Raw genomic sequence first — 15,002 nt, 5'->3', positions numbered from 1 at the left:
TTTTATTGTACTCAACAATTGGCCTCAGTTTCTGAAGTTTTCTCTTCACAACACGAGGCATTGTGCTCATACCTCGACCAGACTTTGAATCATCAGAGATTGTTGTCTGGCTGGTTGGTTCTGTCTCAGCAGATGATGAAGCAAACTTCATCTTCTTCGAAGACTTCATCTTCTTCGAAGACTTCTCTTGAGGAGCTACCATTCCAAGCTCCTTACCTCCATTTTTCTTGGAGCCAGAATCCTTACTTTGGTGTTGAGAAACCATTTTAACAGACAAAACTGCAAGTGAAAATATTTCAGGAAAAGATTAAGAACACAAACGACGGTTATTAATAAAATACGACGTATGATATGATTTTAAACGACGCAATGAAATAATCTCAGACGTAATAAATGTTTAAAACCATTATTTATATAACGTCGTGGTATTTATGTTCACACGACGTCAATAGTAATATACCGTCGTCTATATAAGGATCCAAAACCCTTCTTTCTTTCTCTGTGAATGTTTGATTGCAGATCCAAAACCCTAAAATACCACGTCGTGGTATTAACATTCACACGACGTAAAACAATAAGATATACTGTCGTCTATATTAGATACCAACCCTACTTTCTTTTTCTTTATATTTTATCAAATTAGGGAAAAACAAAAACCATTGTTCAGAGAAATCAAACCTGCAATTAAACAAGCAAATAAAAAAAAGACTATAATTTTAAAAACAACTTTGTCAATTTTCAGACGACGCTAGAACGACTGACGAACCGTCGTGGTCTACATATTTAACCACGTAAATAAGAAGCTACCGTCGTCTTATTTAGTTGAGGTAGTTGTCTTCAAAGTTGGAAACTTTCCCTCTTTGTCTGTATATTTTATCAAACTTGGAAAGAAGTAAAATGATTTTGGCCAGAAAAAAGGTAAAAAGATTTTTCAAACAAAAAACGTATGAGCATGCAAAACAGTAACCAAAATAGTGAAAATGAAAGCTTACCTTTTGCGTGCAATGAAAGCAAGAGGAAGACGATCGATGTTTAAGTTCAGAGACGACGAAGAAGACGAGAGGAAGACGATGAGATACTCTGACAGTGCTCTGACAAGGAAAAAAGACGAAAAGTTTTCTCTGGGAGATTGAAATTTTTAATCGGGTTTGGAAACAGTGCATGTGTAAGTCAGGTAGACGAAAAGTTGCTTACATATAAAACCATTTCAAAAAAATAATACGGCGGTTACATATAACTACGACGTATAAATTAAAAATACGACGGTACATTTAACTTCGGACGTGGTAAATAAATACGACAGTAGTGTTGTAGGTACCGTCGTAGTAAACTCAAAAATTAAAGTACATAAGTAATAACTCGCGTCATGGTAGATTATTTAACACGTCGTTTTTATTAATTTACCGACGTGGATTTCTGTAATATACGTCGGTCATACCGACGTTGATTTTACAATTTAAACGGCGGTTTTTTTGTAAGGACCGCCGTTGGTTTTAAAAATTTATTCTATAAATTTGTCGCTTTCATTCATTTTCGGTTTACATTTAGGGTTCCAAGTTCTTCCTCTCTCAGAGACACTGTCTCTCACATCTCAAAGACAATAATTTGGATGTCTTTCTCAAAGAGAAATTGAGCTTACTCGCATCAAATCTATGTCCACAAGAAGAAGCTTGTCAACTAGCCTTCTCACTTCCTTGATCAAGCCTGATAGGACACTTAGTGCTTCTGAATACTCCTTGCTTTCCATCAAAAGAGATGCAAGCCTGGCCTCCACTCGCTGTCGAAGGAAAGTTCGCTTCTCAGGGAAATCTGAAGATCAGATGTGCTGGAATGAAGAAATCTGAAAATCAAAGAAATTTAAAATGAAGGAAATTAATGTTCTGGAATATGTAAATTTTCTTTTTTGGATGACAGATTTAAATAAAATAAGAATATAAAAACAACGACTGTTTTTGTATTACTGTCGTCGTTTTTCGTCGTCTTAAGTAAGACTAAGACGACGTAATATATTTGTTGAGCGACGTTGATTTGTTTTTTAAACGTCGTTAGGTATAATATAACCGTCGTTGAAAATTGTCTCTCTGATTGCAAATTTGCAACGACGTTAGGTATAATATTTGTAGATACACAAAAGCACACACATCATCAACTTCCAAAAAATTGTCTCTCTGATTGCAAATCTGTGTCATCTGTTAAGATTATGATGTGGAACAGAGTTCCATCTGGTAAGATTTCGTAACCCTTGGGATCTCAGAAAAATCTGGTTATGTCGGCGGTTTTCTATATAAACCGTCGTGGTTATTTCAATTCTTGTCATTAAGTAGATCTACCGACGTAGGATAAGAAAATCAAAGAAAAAAATTGTTAACAAAAATTCTTATTAAGGCGACGGTTTAAATTAAATGTACGACGTATAAAATGAATAAATACGACGTTAAATTTTATAGTACGATTTAAAGATAACGTCGTAGAACTATACGAGAATGACGTCGATATATTTATATTTTCCGTCGTTGTACATTAATTTAATACGGCAATATTTTGTATTTTAAAGCCGTGGATTTGTTTGTAATTATACGGCGTCTTATACGAAAACCTCGTCGTGTTATTTTATGAGTAAAAACGGCGGCTTTTATTGAAATCGTCGTCTTTACTTTCTACGTCGGTCGATTCATAACTTCTGCCGTTCTTTGTTGGCTTTGATTTTACACTGCGGAAATCTGTTTCAAATAGACGTCGGTTGTTTAATTAGGTACGTCGTTGTTTTTGAACAGCCATTTGAATCTCCATTTTTTAGTTGTCTAAGGTGGTATTACACGACGGTGTTTTTATAACCGTCGTCTTTTTAAAAACCACGACGGTTTTCACTTAGACCGTCGTTGTTTTCTGGTCGTCTTTTTCACTTTTTGTAGTAGTGTTAAGTAGTTTTCCCACAAAGACGTCATAATCAAAATAATCATTTATTATTTTGTAAAAGAAAATGAAATAGTAAATGAGGTAACAAGTGACGTGAAGAAGCCATGTATCATCTAGAAAATCTCTAATACCAAATTAATCAATATTTTCGCCATTTTTCATTCGACTATGCAAACTTCTCCCTGCCACTAACATCTATGAGATTTATTGGCTCTCTACTTATGATATAATTGTTATAATATCTTAAATTGTTATGGAAAACTTGAACCTCTTTTATCATCTAACAATATTTGAAATCTTCCTATAAGTACAACAAAAAAGGAAAACCAATAAGAACAAAAGAATTAAAAGTAGAGAAATAGACTCATACTTATTACCATCCTCAACAACCTATTTAAAATCTTACACAAAATGGAGTAAAGTAAAATATATTAACACTGACATCTTCAACAATCTATTCAAAACGCTACTCAATAGGTAGCAAGATAATAGTTTTAAAAATGTGAGCAAATCAAACTAGAGAACAAAAATAATGTAGTAACAATAATCATATTAATTTCCTATACATACTTACTGTATATTATTTTTTCACTAGGATTTTAACTCCCTATCAAGTGTGTTGTTAGGAAGTTCTTTGATACAGTTGTGGTATAACAAGTTATGTATTTGATCAGATATTTTAAATTTCGATTAAGTTTAGCTTTTCATTAGTTAGAAAGAGTTAGAACATAAAATATGCGACTTTGTGGTTGGACATTTAGTCCAAAACCAGCATTGTTACAAACCGCAATTTAGCCAACTTTCTCCCTCTTTTCGAATAGGAGGATAAATTTTCTCTAACAAGTGTTCACAAAGGTAACTTGGTGTTATGTCCCGCCATTTAAGTACATAATGCCATTGAATATCTCAATCATGATCGTTAATAACAACAATCTCATCATACCATGGTGTTATCTTCATTTTTGCCTACACATCACTTGATTTGTTGTTCGAGAAAGGTGAAATAAGCCTTTTTTACGGTCCCATTTTCTTCAAGAGGCATGTTAGACAAAACAGTGCGCCACCCTTAAAATCAATCTTTATGTTCGCATCTCCAAGTTCAAAAGCACATTTCAATTGAAAGTGTGGATCCAACAAAGAGGAAACTTGAGTAGTTTCCCCGAAAAAACTTCATAAATCAAAATCATCATTCATTATCTTGTTAAAGAAATATATAAATTACAAGTAGTAATAAGTGACGTGACGAGGCAGTGTATCATCTAGAAAATCTTTAACACCAAATAAGTCAATCTTTGGCCAATCTTCATCCGACCATACAAACCTCTCTCTACCACCAATATCTATTACATTTACCGATTCTCTACGCATGATAAAAATGTTCTGATCTCCTAAATTGTCATGGCAAATTCTAATCTCGTTTATGACCTAACAGTATTCAAAATCCCTTGCAACCCTTAGAATATCTTAATCATGACCGTTAATCAACCTTGTATCATCTATGGTTTTAACTCCCTAGAAAATATTATACAGTAACCATGTTGTTAGTATGAAAATTGTATTGTCATTTCCTAGACTCTAACATAGGTTGGGAATTAGTGTGTGAACATGTTTTACTAGAAGCTTTGACGCAACACATTCATTCTGGAATTTTGAAGTATAACGTGATCGATATGAGAAACTGAGTTCAGGTAAATCATGACATAATCATGCATTCATTATAGGATTCCTAGTTAGAGTTATTTTCAATCAAGTATTTTAATGTTAATCCTATTTTTAATAGGATTAGATTTTATATCTTGAGATTACTTTACTAGTTAAACTCTATTTTGATTTAAGTTAAAAGATTATGTTTTCATCATTTTGGTCTTGGAAAGTTTGTTTCAATTAATATTCTATTTGGCTTCGTTGTTTACATGCTGATATACATTGTTTCATTGGATAACAATTGATGGTTGGAAAACCATCTTTTATACTATAGAACATGACGAAACCATATAGGATTCCAAGACTATCAAATTGAATGGCAAGAATTTGAGTTGGGGCTGTGGGCCTTCACGTGATTGTGAAGAATATGTTTTGTATAAATCATTGTGTGCATCTCTTTTATCAGACACAGCTTTCCCATATTTTGTTCGAGTATCTAAAATTCTTAAGAAAGTTACTGTGCATATATTTGAGATAAATCATCAAAATGTTCCATGTTTACTTGGTGATTTATCAAACACTTTAATCATTCATATTGTATTCATATGCATGTCGGTGACTCATACGGTTGAGGGCACCAAGACCGTGGTGGCGGTTTTCCTCCGGCGATCTTGAAGTAATCGTGGTCAGTATTGCGTTCAACATAAGGAGTGTCGAAGATCATCCCGTGACAGAAGTTGAGTTATGAAGAAGTCTGTAAACATTATCTAGAATGAGTCTAGGATAAGTGTGTGAGTACTTCTTGTAATCATCGTTCTATAGTGGATTTGAGTTGGACTGAGGAGTCCCGTGGATTTTCCCCAGAGGTGGGGTTTTACCACGTAAAATAATTCTCTGCATGTTCTTTTATTTTATGCTTAGCACGTTTCAGGATTGATAAGCCATATCAATCCTGCTACCGAAGTTTATTTTTTACTTATTTGATTATAATCTTAAATTGGCCTATTCACCCTCCTCTAGGCATTTTTAGTCATCCTACATGTATTATCACATGTATCATCTAGAAAATCTCTAACACCAAATTAATCAACCTTTCACCAATCTTCATCCGACCATACAAACTTCTCCATGCCACTACATCTACGAGATTTACTGATTCTCTACTTATGATATAACAAGACTAAAGAGAGACAAGTTTCTTCTCGAAAGTATGCTTCATCATCAACTGTCATTTCAATGACCTCATTGGGAACCGAAAACTCTGCAACCTAATGGACAAACGCATCAACCGCTATTTTGGCACTCATGGACAAGGCTTAGGAAGCCCGGACACAACACCTTATTAACATAATGATCAACCACTACTTCATTCTCACTAGTGACATGATGGATATGCATAGTTCTTAAAAACCTCAGCAAATCTCAAGGATTATTTTCATATGTAGTATACTTATTATATGCATACACTATCGCTTCATAACTCAAATAAGTTTAGAGAAATCATAAGGAGGTCCAATACATTTCCACCCTAGCATTCGCTTTGCAAACTCGAACCTCGTTTATCATCTAACAATATTCAAATCCTCCTAGAAGTAGAATAAAAAAGGAAAACCAATAAGAACAATAGAATTAAAAGTTGGACATTTAGTTCAAAACCAGCATTGCTACATACTCAGAATTTGATCAACTGTCAAACTCTTTTCGAATAGGAGGATGGATCTTCTCTAATTAGTGTCACAAAGGTAACTTTGTGTGATAACCCACCATTCAAGTACATTATGCCTTAGAATATCTTAATAACGAGTGTTAATCATAGAAATCTCATCATAACATGATGTTATTTTCATTTTCGTCTGCACATCATTTGATTTGTTCTAGAAATGTGAAACGAGCCTTTTGTACCTTCAAGTTCCAACTTCAAAAGAAAGAAAAAAAAACGGGTAAGTCGCTCTCTTCCTCTATGAGTCCCAAAGGAAAACTCCATAGATGGGGAGGAAAAAGAAGCGTCATGACCCTTCCTTCCCCTATTCTCTTCTCGTCTTTTCCTTTGGGTTAATGAATAAGTCCATTAGAGTGTTTGAATAAGATGCCCCTTGTGGTGAAATCTTCTAAGCCATGCTCAGATTGAAGTTCTCCATCACCCTTTTTGGGCTATGTTCTCAATCAAGTCATTCTCCTAAAACCAACTTTCCAACACCGCTTATGTTCTCTAAATTTGGTTATATATCGTCTTTGACATAGGTTGTTGCAAATCACCCAATTGTTCTTTGGTAAGTTGTTGTTTTCGTTCATTTGTTTGCTTTTATGTGCAAGTAGACCCCTGGAAATCATATTTTCTCCAAACTTGTTATGGATGTAGTGGCTGGTGTGACCGTGAAGATGTGGTGGGGATAGGGTTCATTTAGGCTCATGGGTTGACTTAGAGTTTAGGTTATGTTAGGTTTATGGACTTTGTTCGAGCTTATGGTTAATTATAGTGATGTGAGCTAGAATGCTGCTTTTATGCGCGTCAATTTTATTTCAAACATGTTAGTTTGTTGTTGTCTTAGGATTGTACTCTAGACATCATGTCGATATCTTTTATTATACTATTAAAATTTATCTAATGAAATATATCTTTGATTTAAAAATATATATATATGTAAGCCTCAAAAGAAATAAGATGCTGGAAACCACAATCATGACCGTTAATTACTCAAAAAAAAAAAAAAAAAAACATGGAAGACATGCAAAATGCATAGAAAGAGGATCTTCAGTCTCTTAGGCTGGCTGGTCATGCATTCTTTGGTATCATAAAAAACCCAAAATAAAGGTGAAAAAAAAGTGATAAAGAAACATATTATCTGTGCCTCTCTGCCTCTGATCATCCACATCAAACATGGCCCGCCATCTGTTCCAAATGTGGCAGCTAAATTAAAAAGGTTTATACTCGTTAAGGGGTAGACAAGTAAATTCATATATTTCTTTTATTTTTTTTAAAAACTTTTTTATAACCAAAAGAACCCTAAACCTACAGAACTACAGGCTAATCGGATCAAAATTCAAAAAATTCCTCTTATTTATTGTTGTTAGTTTCTTTTTGCCCTTTTCCAATTTCCCTATATATCCGAGTGTACACAATTTTCCACAAAAAAATATTCCACACAAAAAATCACACTCCCAAATTTCTGAAATTGAAACCGCCATCTCACAAAACATTTGGCATTACATTTCGTTTTTGAATCCTTCAGAAAGCCCACAGCCCGTTGTCGAATTTATCTTCAATCGCCGAAAAGCAGAGTGCGGCAGGGTTTCATTGTGATTTGAGTTTTGGGGAGTGTGTGAATGCGAAGGAGATGAACGCCCACAAGTTCCAAATCTTCGACTCTGTTCCTGCCTAGTGCGTCAAGACAAGCGAGTTGAGTTCTCTCATGGCAAAGCGCGTGTACGAAGTGTGGAAAGGAAGTAATGTAAGGCTCTCTTTCTTGGGTTTCAAATTTGGATCTTTTACTGGGATTTATCATTTGGGTATGCTTTAGATTTGTTTGGTTTGTGCGAAAATTAGTGAGTTTTGATTGATTCAGTGTTCGTTTGGCTACAGTCTTAAGTTTGGTTCAAATTAGGTTTTTTAAGTTTATTTCCAGTTTGGTTGCTTTGAAAATGGAGACGCTTACTTTTGCTTGATGAAATACAAGGAACAATGAACTTCAGGAGCTTCGGGTGGTGGACGCAGTTGAGTGGTATTGGTTTCTGGGTTTGTTTTTAAAAGGTCATTTGGAGCTTGTAGTTGCCATTTTCTTCTATTTCATTTGCTTTTCCTAGGCAAACAAATGAAAGTATAATGCAGCATCTAGTTTATTGCTTCTGGTTTTCGTTTTCTTCTTGTTGCTTAGACTCTTATTTGGGAAAGTTTTGGTTTTTCTTTATTTATTTTCCTAAAATTTATATTCCCACTTTCTATCTGTTGGTTGCTCAGAACATGGAGAAATGAGTAGGAAAGGAAATTTTGAGTATTTTTCAAGCGAACTAAGTTAAACAACTGTTTATTAGAATAACAGATGAAGGTTTGCATTGGGGTTTACGTAAGTATTATATGAGGAAGTATGAGAGTGAAGCGGTGGTGTATCGGACTTTTATCTGTAATTTTGGTTTATTCATTTTACGAGGTTGTGAATTTGATGCCCACTTCTTGTAGTTGATGTTAAGGAAAAAAGGAACTGCCATTTGATGTTATGTCTGTGACCATGTTTCACCCTTCTGTTAGATGCAATTCATTGTATGGGGAGATAACACTTTTTTAGTACCACGTCATATCTGGACTTTCTATTTTTTGAACTTTTTTTGGTTGAAAACGCTGACATTAGTTGGCTTAGCATTGGGAAAGCCATTTTTATATAGTATTTATCTTTGTAGTGAATAAGCTGCCATAGTGAGGAGGACCTACAGCTCCTAGGTATATGTCAAAAGCTGCATTTTCTGGCTAGAGATCCTGTTTGTTCCTACATACTGTTTGAAAGGATCTTTAACCTAGCTTCTAACTGCTGTATTTCTGTTTGGCACGAGCCTCAATTTTGTAGGACTTAATTATCGTTTGGCTATTTTATCCAAGTAAGGACAATAAACTTGCTCCTCAAGAGGCCTGTAACACATTGGTTTTATGTGTTTGTGAGTCATCTGGCATTGTTTCTTTCCCACCCGAAGGCCCCATTCCTTATCTCAATGCTGCAATCCAGGTTTACAGTTGGATGAAAGCACACATTGATTAAAAGAATGGAAAATGCAATTCTCATTGAGAATAGATTATGTGATCGAAGCCATGCATGGCTCTTTTATTGATACCTTAAGATGTATATGCATGGGCATGCAATTTAATGCCTGTTTTAATAATCATTCTATCCCGAGTCCCTGGCACTCTTTCTTCATGATTTTTTGTTATCTGATTTCTTGAATAAGTGTTTATTGTCCTAATTTTTCGAGGTGCTTATATTTTGAGCTTGTTAAGCCTTTTTATTAAGTCATTTGTACAATAACATGAATTAAAGCTGAAACTGCTATTTAGTAGTTGAATAGATGCAGTTATACTAAACACATTAAATAATAACATGAAAGTCACTTAGTCAAAGGTTATCCTTACAGAAAAAGCCTAATTAGAAGTCACTTAGTCATCCAATTGGATCAAATAGGTAGATGAACACTGTGTTTCAAATAAACATTGAAATGATCCTGATTATGATAAAAAAGATAAAAAATGATTTTTAGTTTGGGTATAAAATGAACCCAGTGAGATCTCTAAAAACAGAATCACTTCTAAGGAGGGCCCTGTTTGTAAACTGTATGTCTATATACAGAAGTAGCTGAAATTATTTGCCCTCATCATTGTTAGGTTGATCAGTTTCTTGCTCCAGCAAGAACATAACACATCTTCATAATGACCGAACTCCAGCACTGCAACTGTAGCTCTTATATGACTGTTTGCTCTATGTTTGTATTTGAATGATTGAGGAAAAACAAATGATTTATGGACTTTTTAATATCACGAGCCTAGCTATAATCTCCATTGCCTACTGTAATTGCTCTAGTTTGATCAAATTCTGTTCTCTTCTTCCACTCTCTCTCCCCCCCACTCTCAATTTTGATTTTGTTCTTTAACTTCCTTTCTGTTCATCTTTTGCAGAAGTTCATCCTCGGTGGAAGGTTGATATTTGGGCCAGATGCCAAGTCACTGCTTGTCACATTATTGTTGATCATTGCTCCGGTTGTGATCTTTTGTGTATTTGTTGCATGGCATCTCCGGCATGAGTTTTCATCATATAATGCAGGATATGCAATACTAGTGGTAGCAATTGTATTTACTATCTATGTAAGTCTCATAACCTTTTATTTGTTTGGTTCTTGTTTTTTGTTTTTGATGATTTTGCACTCATCTAGTATAGGATTATTTTAGGGTTAGATACCTTTTGGGTCCCTGTCTTTTACATGCATGGTCAGTTTGGTCCCTGTGTTTGACTACGTTAGTCAACGCGTTCCCTTCGTCCAATTGAAGTTATTTTATTTTATTTTATGTAAATGTGAATAATGGTGAGGGGGCCTGGATGGAATAAGGGGAAGGGGTTGGGATGGCGGGGGGTTTGTGAGCTGGGTCCTGGATGGGTGGTGGGGCTAGATAAGTGGGGGTGGACCAGAGAGAGATAGTGTCATGGTGATCAATTAATTGAAGGTCATGTGCTTGGCATGCCCGCATGCAGATGAACGGTTTGGGTAATGTGGCCATTAATAGGCATAATAATGTTATTCTGTTTCTGGGGTTGCCCTGTGTTGTCTTCCATTGGGTCTGCAAATATTACTATTGACACTTCTACAAACTTGCCAGTGACTGTTTTACCTCGGAATCCCAGAGTCCCATGAAATTGATTTTATGAGCACTGTTAGTTGAACATTTGGCATGTGATTGGTGGTGTTGTAATGGTGATTAAGATTAAGATTCATTTCAAGCTCTCATGATTCATTTGTTGTAAATCTTATGTTTAGGTCTTGAGGCTTTTCACTCAAATTGACTTTTCTCTATAATTGTAAAGAATAGATAATTTTTTATAGGAAATTGTGAGCAATTAATATTAAAGAGCAGACTTTGTTTGGCTTACTAAAAAATGGAGGAAAACTGTGTCGCTACAAATTTATACACAGGCCTTACTCTGCTGTCAGGGGTTTTTGATAAGAAACAAATTTACATAAAAGGAAACTCAAAGGGTACAAAATAGAGGATAGAGGGCAAGTTGTCCTCTGGCCTATAAGACCTGACAGCAATTTCTAAGGATTATAAAATAGCCACCGGAAAAGATGAAATCAAAATAGCTCAGATGACAAGAACAAGACTCTAGATACTTCTGCTTTCCAATCAGATAGTATAACATAAAAGAATAGTCCCTGAACTCTGTTAGAAGAATTTTTCTCTCCATTTATTTTAAGGCCTTGATTCAAGGTCGCCTAATTTTTGGAATATATGTATCATAATTCATTGGTTAATCTTCTTCTAACATACTGCATAGCCATGAAGTGTAGTGATTTGCAACTCTGGTATTCAGATTATGATATTCATCACCCTCTGAAATGTTTTTTTCCCCCCTTGTTTCATTGTCTTACATTGTCTTAGATAACATTCTTATTCATATTGGTAACAGTCTCTCCGATGGTGTTTCCACTTCAGTTCTCTCTCTTCTATTGTCCTAGTTTTTGGCATAAATTAATTCTTTAGTTGATTTTGATAGGTGTTGGTGCTTCTTTTTCTTACTTCAGCACGGGACCCTGGGATTATTCCACGAAATGCACATCCACCGGAGGAAGAGTTTCGTTATGACCCGTCAGTTTCTATTGATGTTGGTGGAAGACAAGTGGCTGCTAATGCTGGTGGAAGACAGACTCCAAGCCTTCAGTTCCCTAGAACAAAAGAAGTGATGGTCAATGGTCTTCCTGTGAGAGTGAAGTATTGTGACACTTGTATGCTATATCGTCCACCTCGTTGCTCCCATTGTTCTATTTGCAACAATTGTGTGGAACGCTTTGATCACCACTGCCCTTGGGTGGGCCAATGCATTGGACAGGTATGATGTTAACATGCAAAACATAATTGTGTTGTGTGATTTGTACTTTTCCCATTACTATTGCTCTGGATAGATTGATGTGTGTATTATTGTTTGTAGTTCATTTTTATTTCCTTCAGGAGGCATTTGTATTAGAAAATCTAATTGTCTGGGTTATGTGCAGTGCAATTATCGTTACTTCTTTCTCTTCGTTTCTTCTGCAACTCTTCTCTGCATCTACGTATTCTCACTATCAGCTTTGTACATCAAAATTCTGATGGACGATTATCACGGGACAGTTTGGAAGGCAATGAAAGAATCTCCTGCATCTGTGATACTAATGGCCTATTGTTTCATTTCTCTTTGGTTTGTTGGTGGACTAACTGGCTTCCATTTGTACCTTATAGGTACCAACCAGGTCAGTCATCTTCTTCTTGGTGTATTTGTTGGTTCACCGTGAGACTTTCACAATCGGTTTTACCAAAATTGAATTTTATGTCCAAGTCCTTCTAAATGAGGTTCATAAAGTATGTTGGCGATGGCCCAAGTGGTAGTACTAATTCCATAAGTTGTTAACATGCTTCTTTGTTAAGTTGACGATGACAGCATCTCAGATGTGTTTATGATCTCATAGTTAAAATAAATGCAAGTATGCACCTCATGTCACTTACCGGTAGTGAGGATAGAAGCTGAATTAATTATATAACCTTCTGATGGGTTAAAGAAATGACTCGAGCATTATTAATATTTCAGATTGGTGTTTTCTTTTGTGTCAATATGTTCATGTTGAGGTGTCAGATGGTTTGTTTAAAGAATTGAACTTAAAGCAGATGATCTGTGACTGAGTGATAAATGTATGGTGTGTTTGGTCATTGCTGGAGGTGCTTCCCCATCTCTTGTAACTTGTACGACATCGACTCCCTTGGTCTATGATGGAACTGTACAATTGACAGCCACTAATAGCTTTCTACTAAAAACTGTGGGCGTTTCTCTCACCAGTGTAGATCTGTACTTGATTGATGTCACTCTATATGAGGCTCGCTCACCAATGTAGATTTGTACTTAGTTAATGTCACTATGTAGGGTAATTGTCAAGGTATTTACTCCCCTCATCCCCCAGAAAATGTCTGATAAAAAGGAAAAAAAGAAGAGGTCAGACAGAGAAACCTGGCACTAACTTCACTTATTAGGTATATGGTTAATTTGGGTCTGGTGGCTTTCTTTTCCCCGTGTGGAAAGTATCTTGAGTCCTTAGTTATACCTTTTACTATTTGAATCATCATTTTAACCCCTTCCTTTGGAAGAAAGTATTTGTTGCTTTACAGTCTAATGTATTCCCTCTATTAATTATACTAATATCCAGATACCATTACTCTCTTTTCAGACTACATATGAAAACTTCAGGTACCGAGCTGACAACAGGATCAATGTTTACAACCGGGGTTGCTTAAATAACTTTCTTGAAGTATTTTGCACAGAATTAAAACCCTCAAGGAATAACTTTCGGGCTTTCGTTGAAGAGGAGTTACAAAGGCCTCCTCCTTTGCCCACTGCACGGGAAATAGAACCAGATGAATTGGGTGGGGATCCACGTTCAAAGGTTGAGGATGACTTAGATATTGGTGAAGATCTGTTGAAGATCTCGCAGCGTCGTAACATTGAAGAAATTGATGAGGACATACGCAGTAGAGGGAGCAACGGACCTCCTCATAATACCTCAGAGGTTGACTCTGCTTTGGGTTCAGATCACCGGGCTCCCACCATTCGATCTGATGCGCGTCACTCTAGTTGGGGAAGGAGAAGTGGGAGCTGGGAAATTGCACCGGAGGTCATTGGTAACACGAATGTCACTGAAGGTAGAGGTCATGTCACTTCGAAGGATGTGGTTCAATGATGGGGGTAGTTTGAATTATTGATCTTAAGATGGCGTGTGTTTTGATGATCTGTGATTATTGGATGTTCATTTCCAGGTTGGGAAGGAAATGCCATTGACCAGAAACTCGCAACTATGTCAAGGGGGTTGAATGTATTCCCTTCAGGTGTAAAACATATATGACCTTTTGTGGGAATGCTTGTTTACGATTTCCTTCCTAATAGAATAGGAATGTGTTTGTAATTGTTTGGGAATGAAGGGGATAGCGTCTTTGCCATTTTTCGTAAATTAATATTTTTTTTTCCATCTCCTTAGAATTATGTAACTATTTGCGACGGTGAATCCAATTTGGTATAATGGCCTTATTCTTTTGTGTAAAACAATCACCTACCTGGGCACTCCAAAAAACAGAAAAACGAAAAAAATCAGTTCTCATTTGATCATTTTGCGCTGCTTGATGATAAGTTTGTTAATCAAATCATTTTGCTGCCTTCTTGGGAGAGTTTTCTTCCTCTTGGGCTTTTCAAATTGCTCATCGTACGTATTTCTCTGCTCTCTGTAAGACTTGATGCATGTTTTGGTCCGTACCCATACAGAAGGTGGTAAGTTGGCAAACCCTTCTTGAAGGCTTTCGATGCGATCTTGATATGAATTTTTGTAGCCATAAACTTATTATGGCTACTCAGACGTTTGCCCTCTCTCAAATGGATCTCGTAAAGGTGATCAAACTTATTATTCATATCCTTGTAAAAGGAACAGGCCCCTAGAAAGGCCAGCTTTATCTCTTCCGAACAAGAGATCAAGCTTGTTGGCTGATCTTTGAACCACTCCAATGGTAAACCTTCCAATAAGGAGGGGAGATGAGGAGACAAGTGTGTCATTGTCTGCGCCAAGTGCGCCGCGGGGTCTGAATTCCGGATGAAAATTTTGAATCTAGTCACCTATACCTCTTTGAATATTTCATCCTTTGTTTCTTGTGGGTAAAGGGTGAAGAGGATGGCTGTCACTGTAGG

At 36.1% G+C, this 15,002-nt stretch overlaps 1 protein-coding gene across 1 annotated transcript; it reads left to right on the top strand.

The window, feature by feature from the left end:
* Window positions 1-7,539: 7,539 nt before the first annotated feature.
* On the top strand, window positions 7,540-14,360 carry LOC117637450 (protein S-acyltransferase 8-like). The gene is made up of 5 exons (XM_034372334.1): window positions 7,540-8,009; window positions 10,214-10,399; window positions 11,805-12,137; window positions 12,301-12,534; window positions 13,501-14,360. The coding sequence occupies exons 1-5, from the start codon at window positions 7,971-7,973 to the stop codon at window positions 14,008-14,010; spliced, it is 1,302 nt and encodes a 433-aa protein (XP_034228225.1). The 5' UTR covers window positions 7,540-7,970; the 3' UTR covers window positions 14,011-14,360.
* The last annotated feature ends 642 nt before the right edge of the window (window positions 14,361-15,002 follow it).

The sequence above is a fragment of the Prunus dulcis genome, chromosome 8 (genome assembly GCF_902201215.1).
Source record: "Prunus dulcis chromosome 8, ALMONDv2, whole genome shotgun sequence".
NCBI classification, from domain to species: domain Eukaryota; kingdom Viridiplantae; phylum Streptophyta; class Magnoliopsida; order Rosales; family Rosaceae; genus Prunus; species Prunus dulcis.
Note: the sequence above shows the minus strand (reverse complement) of the source record. Positions and strands in the feature narration are given on the sequence as shown.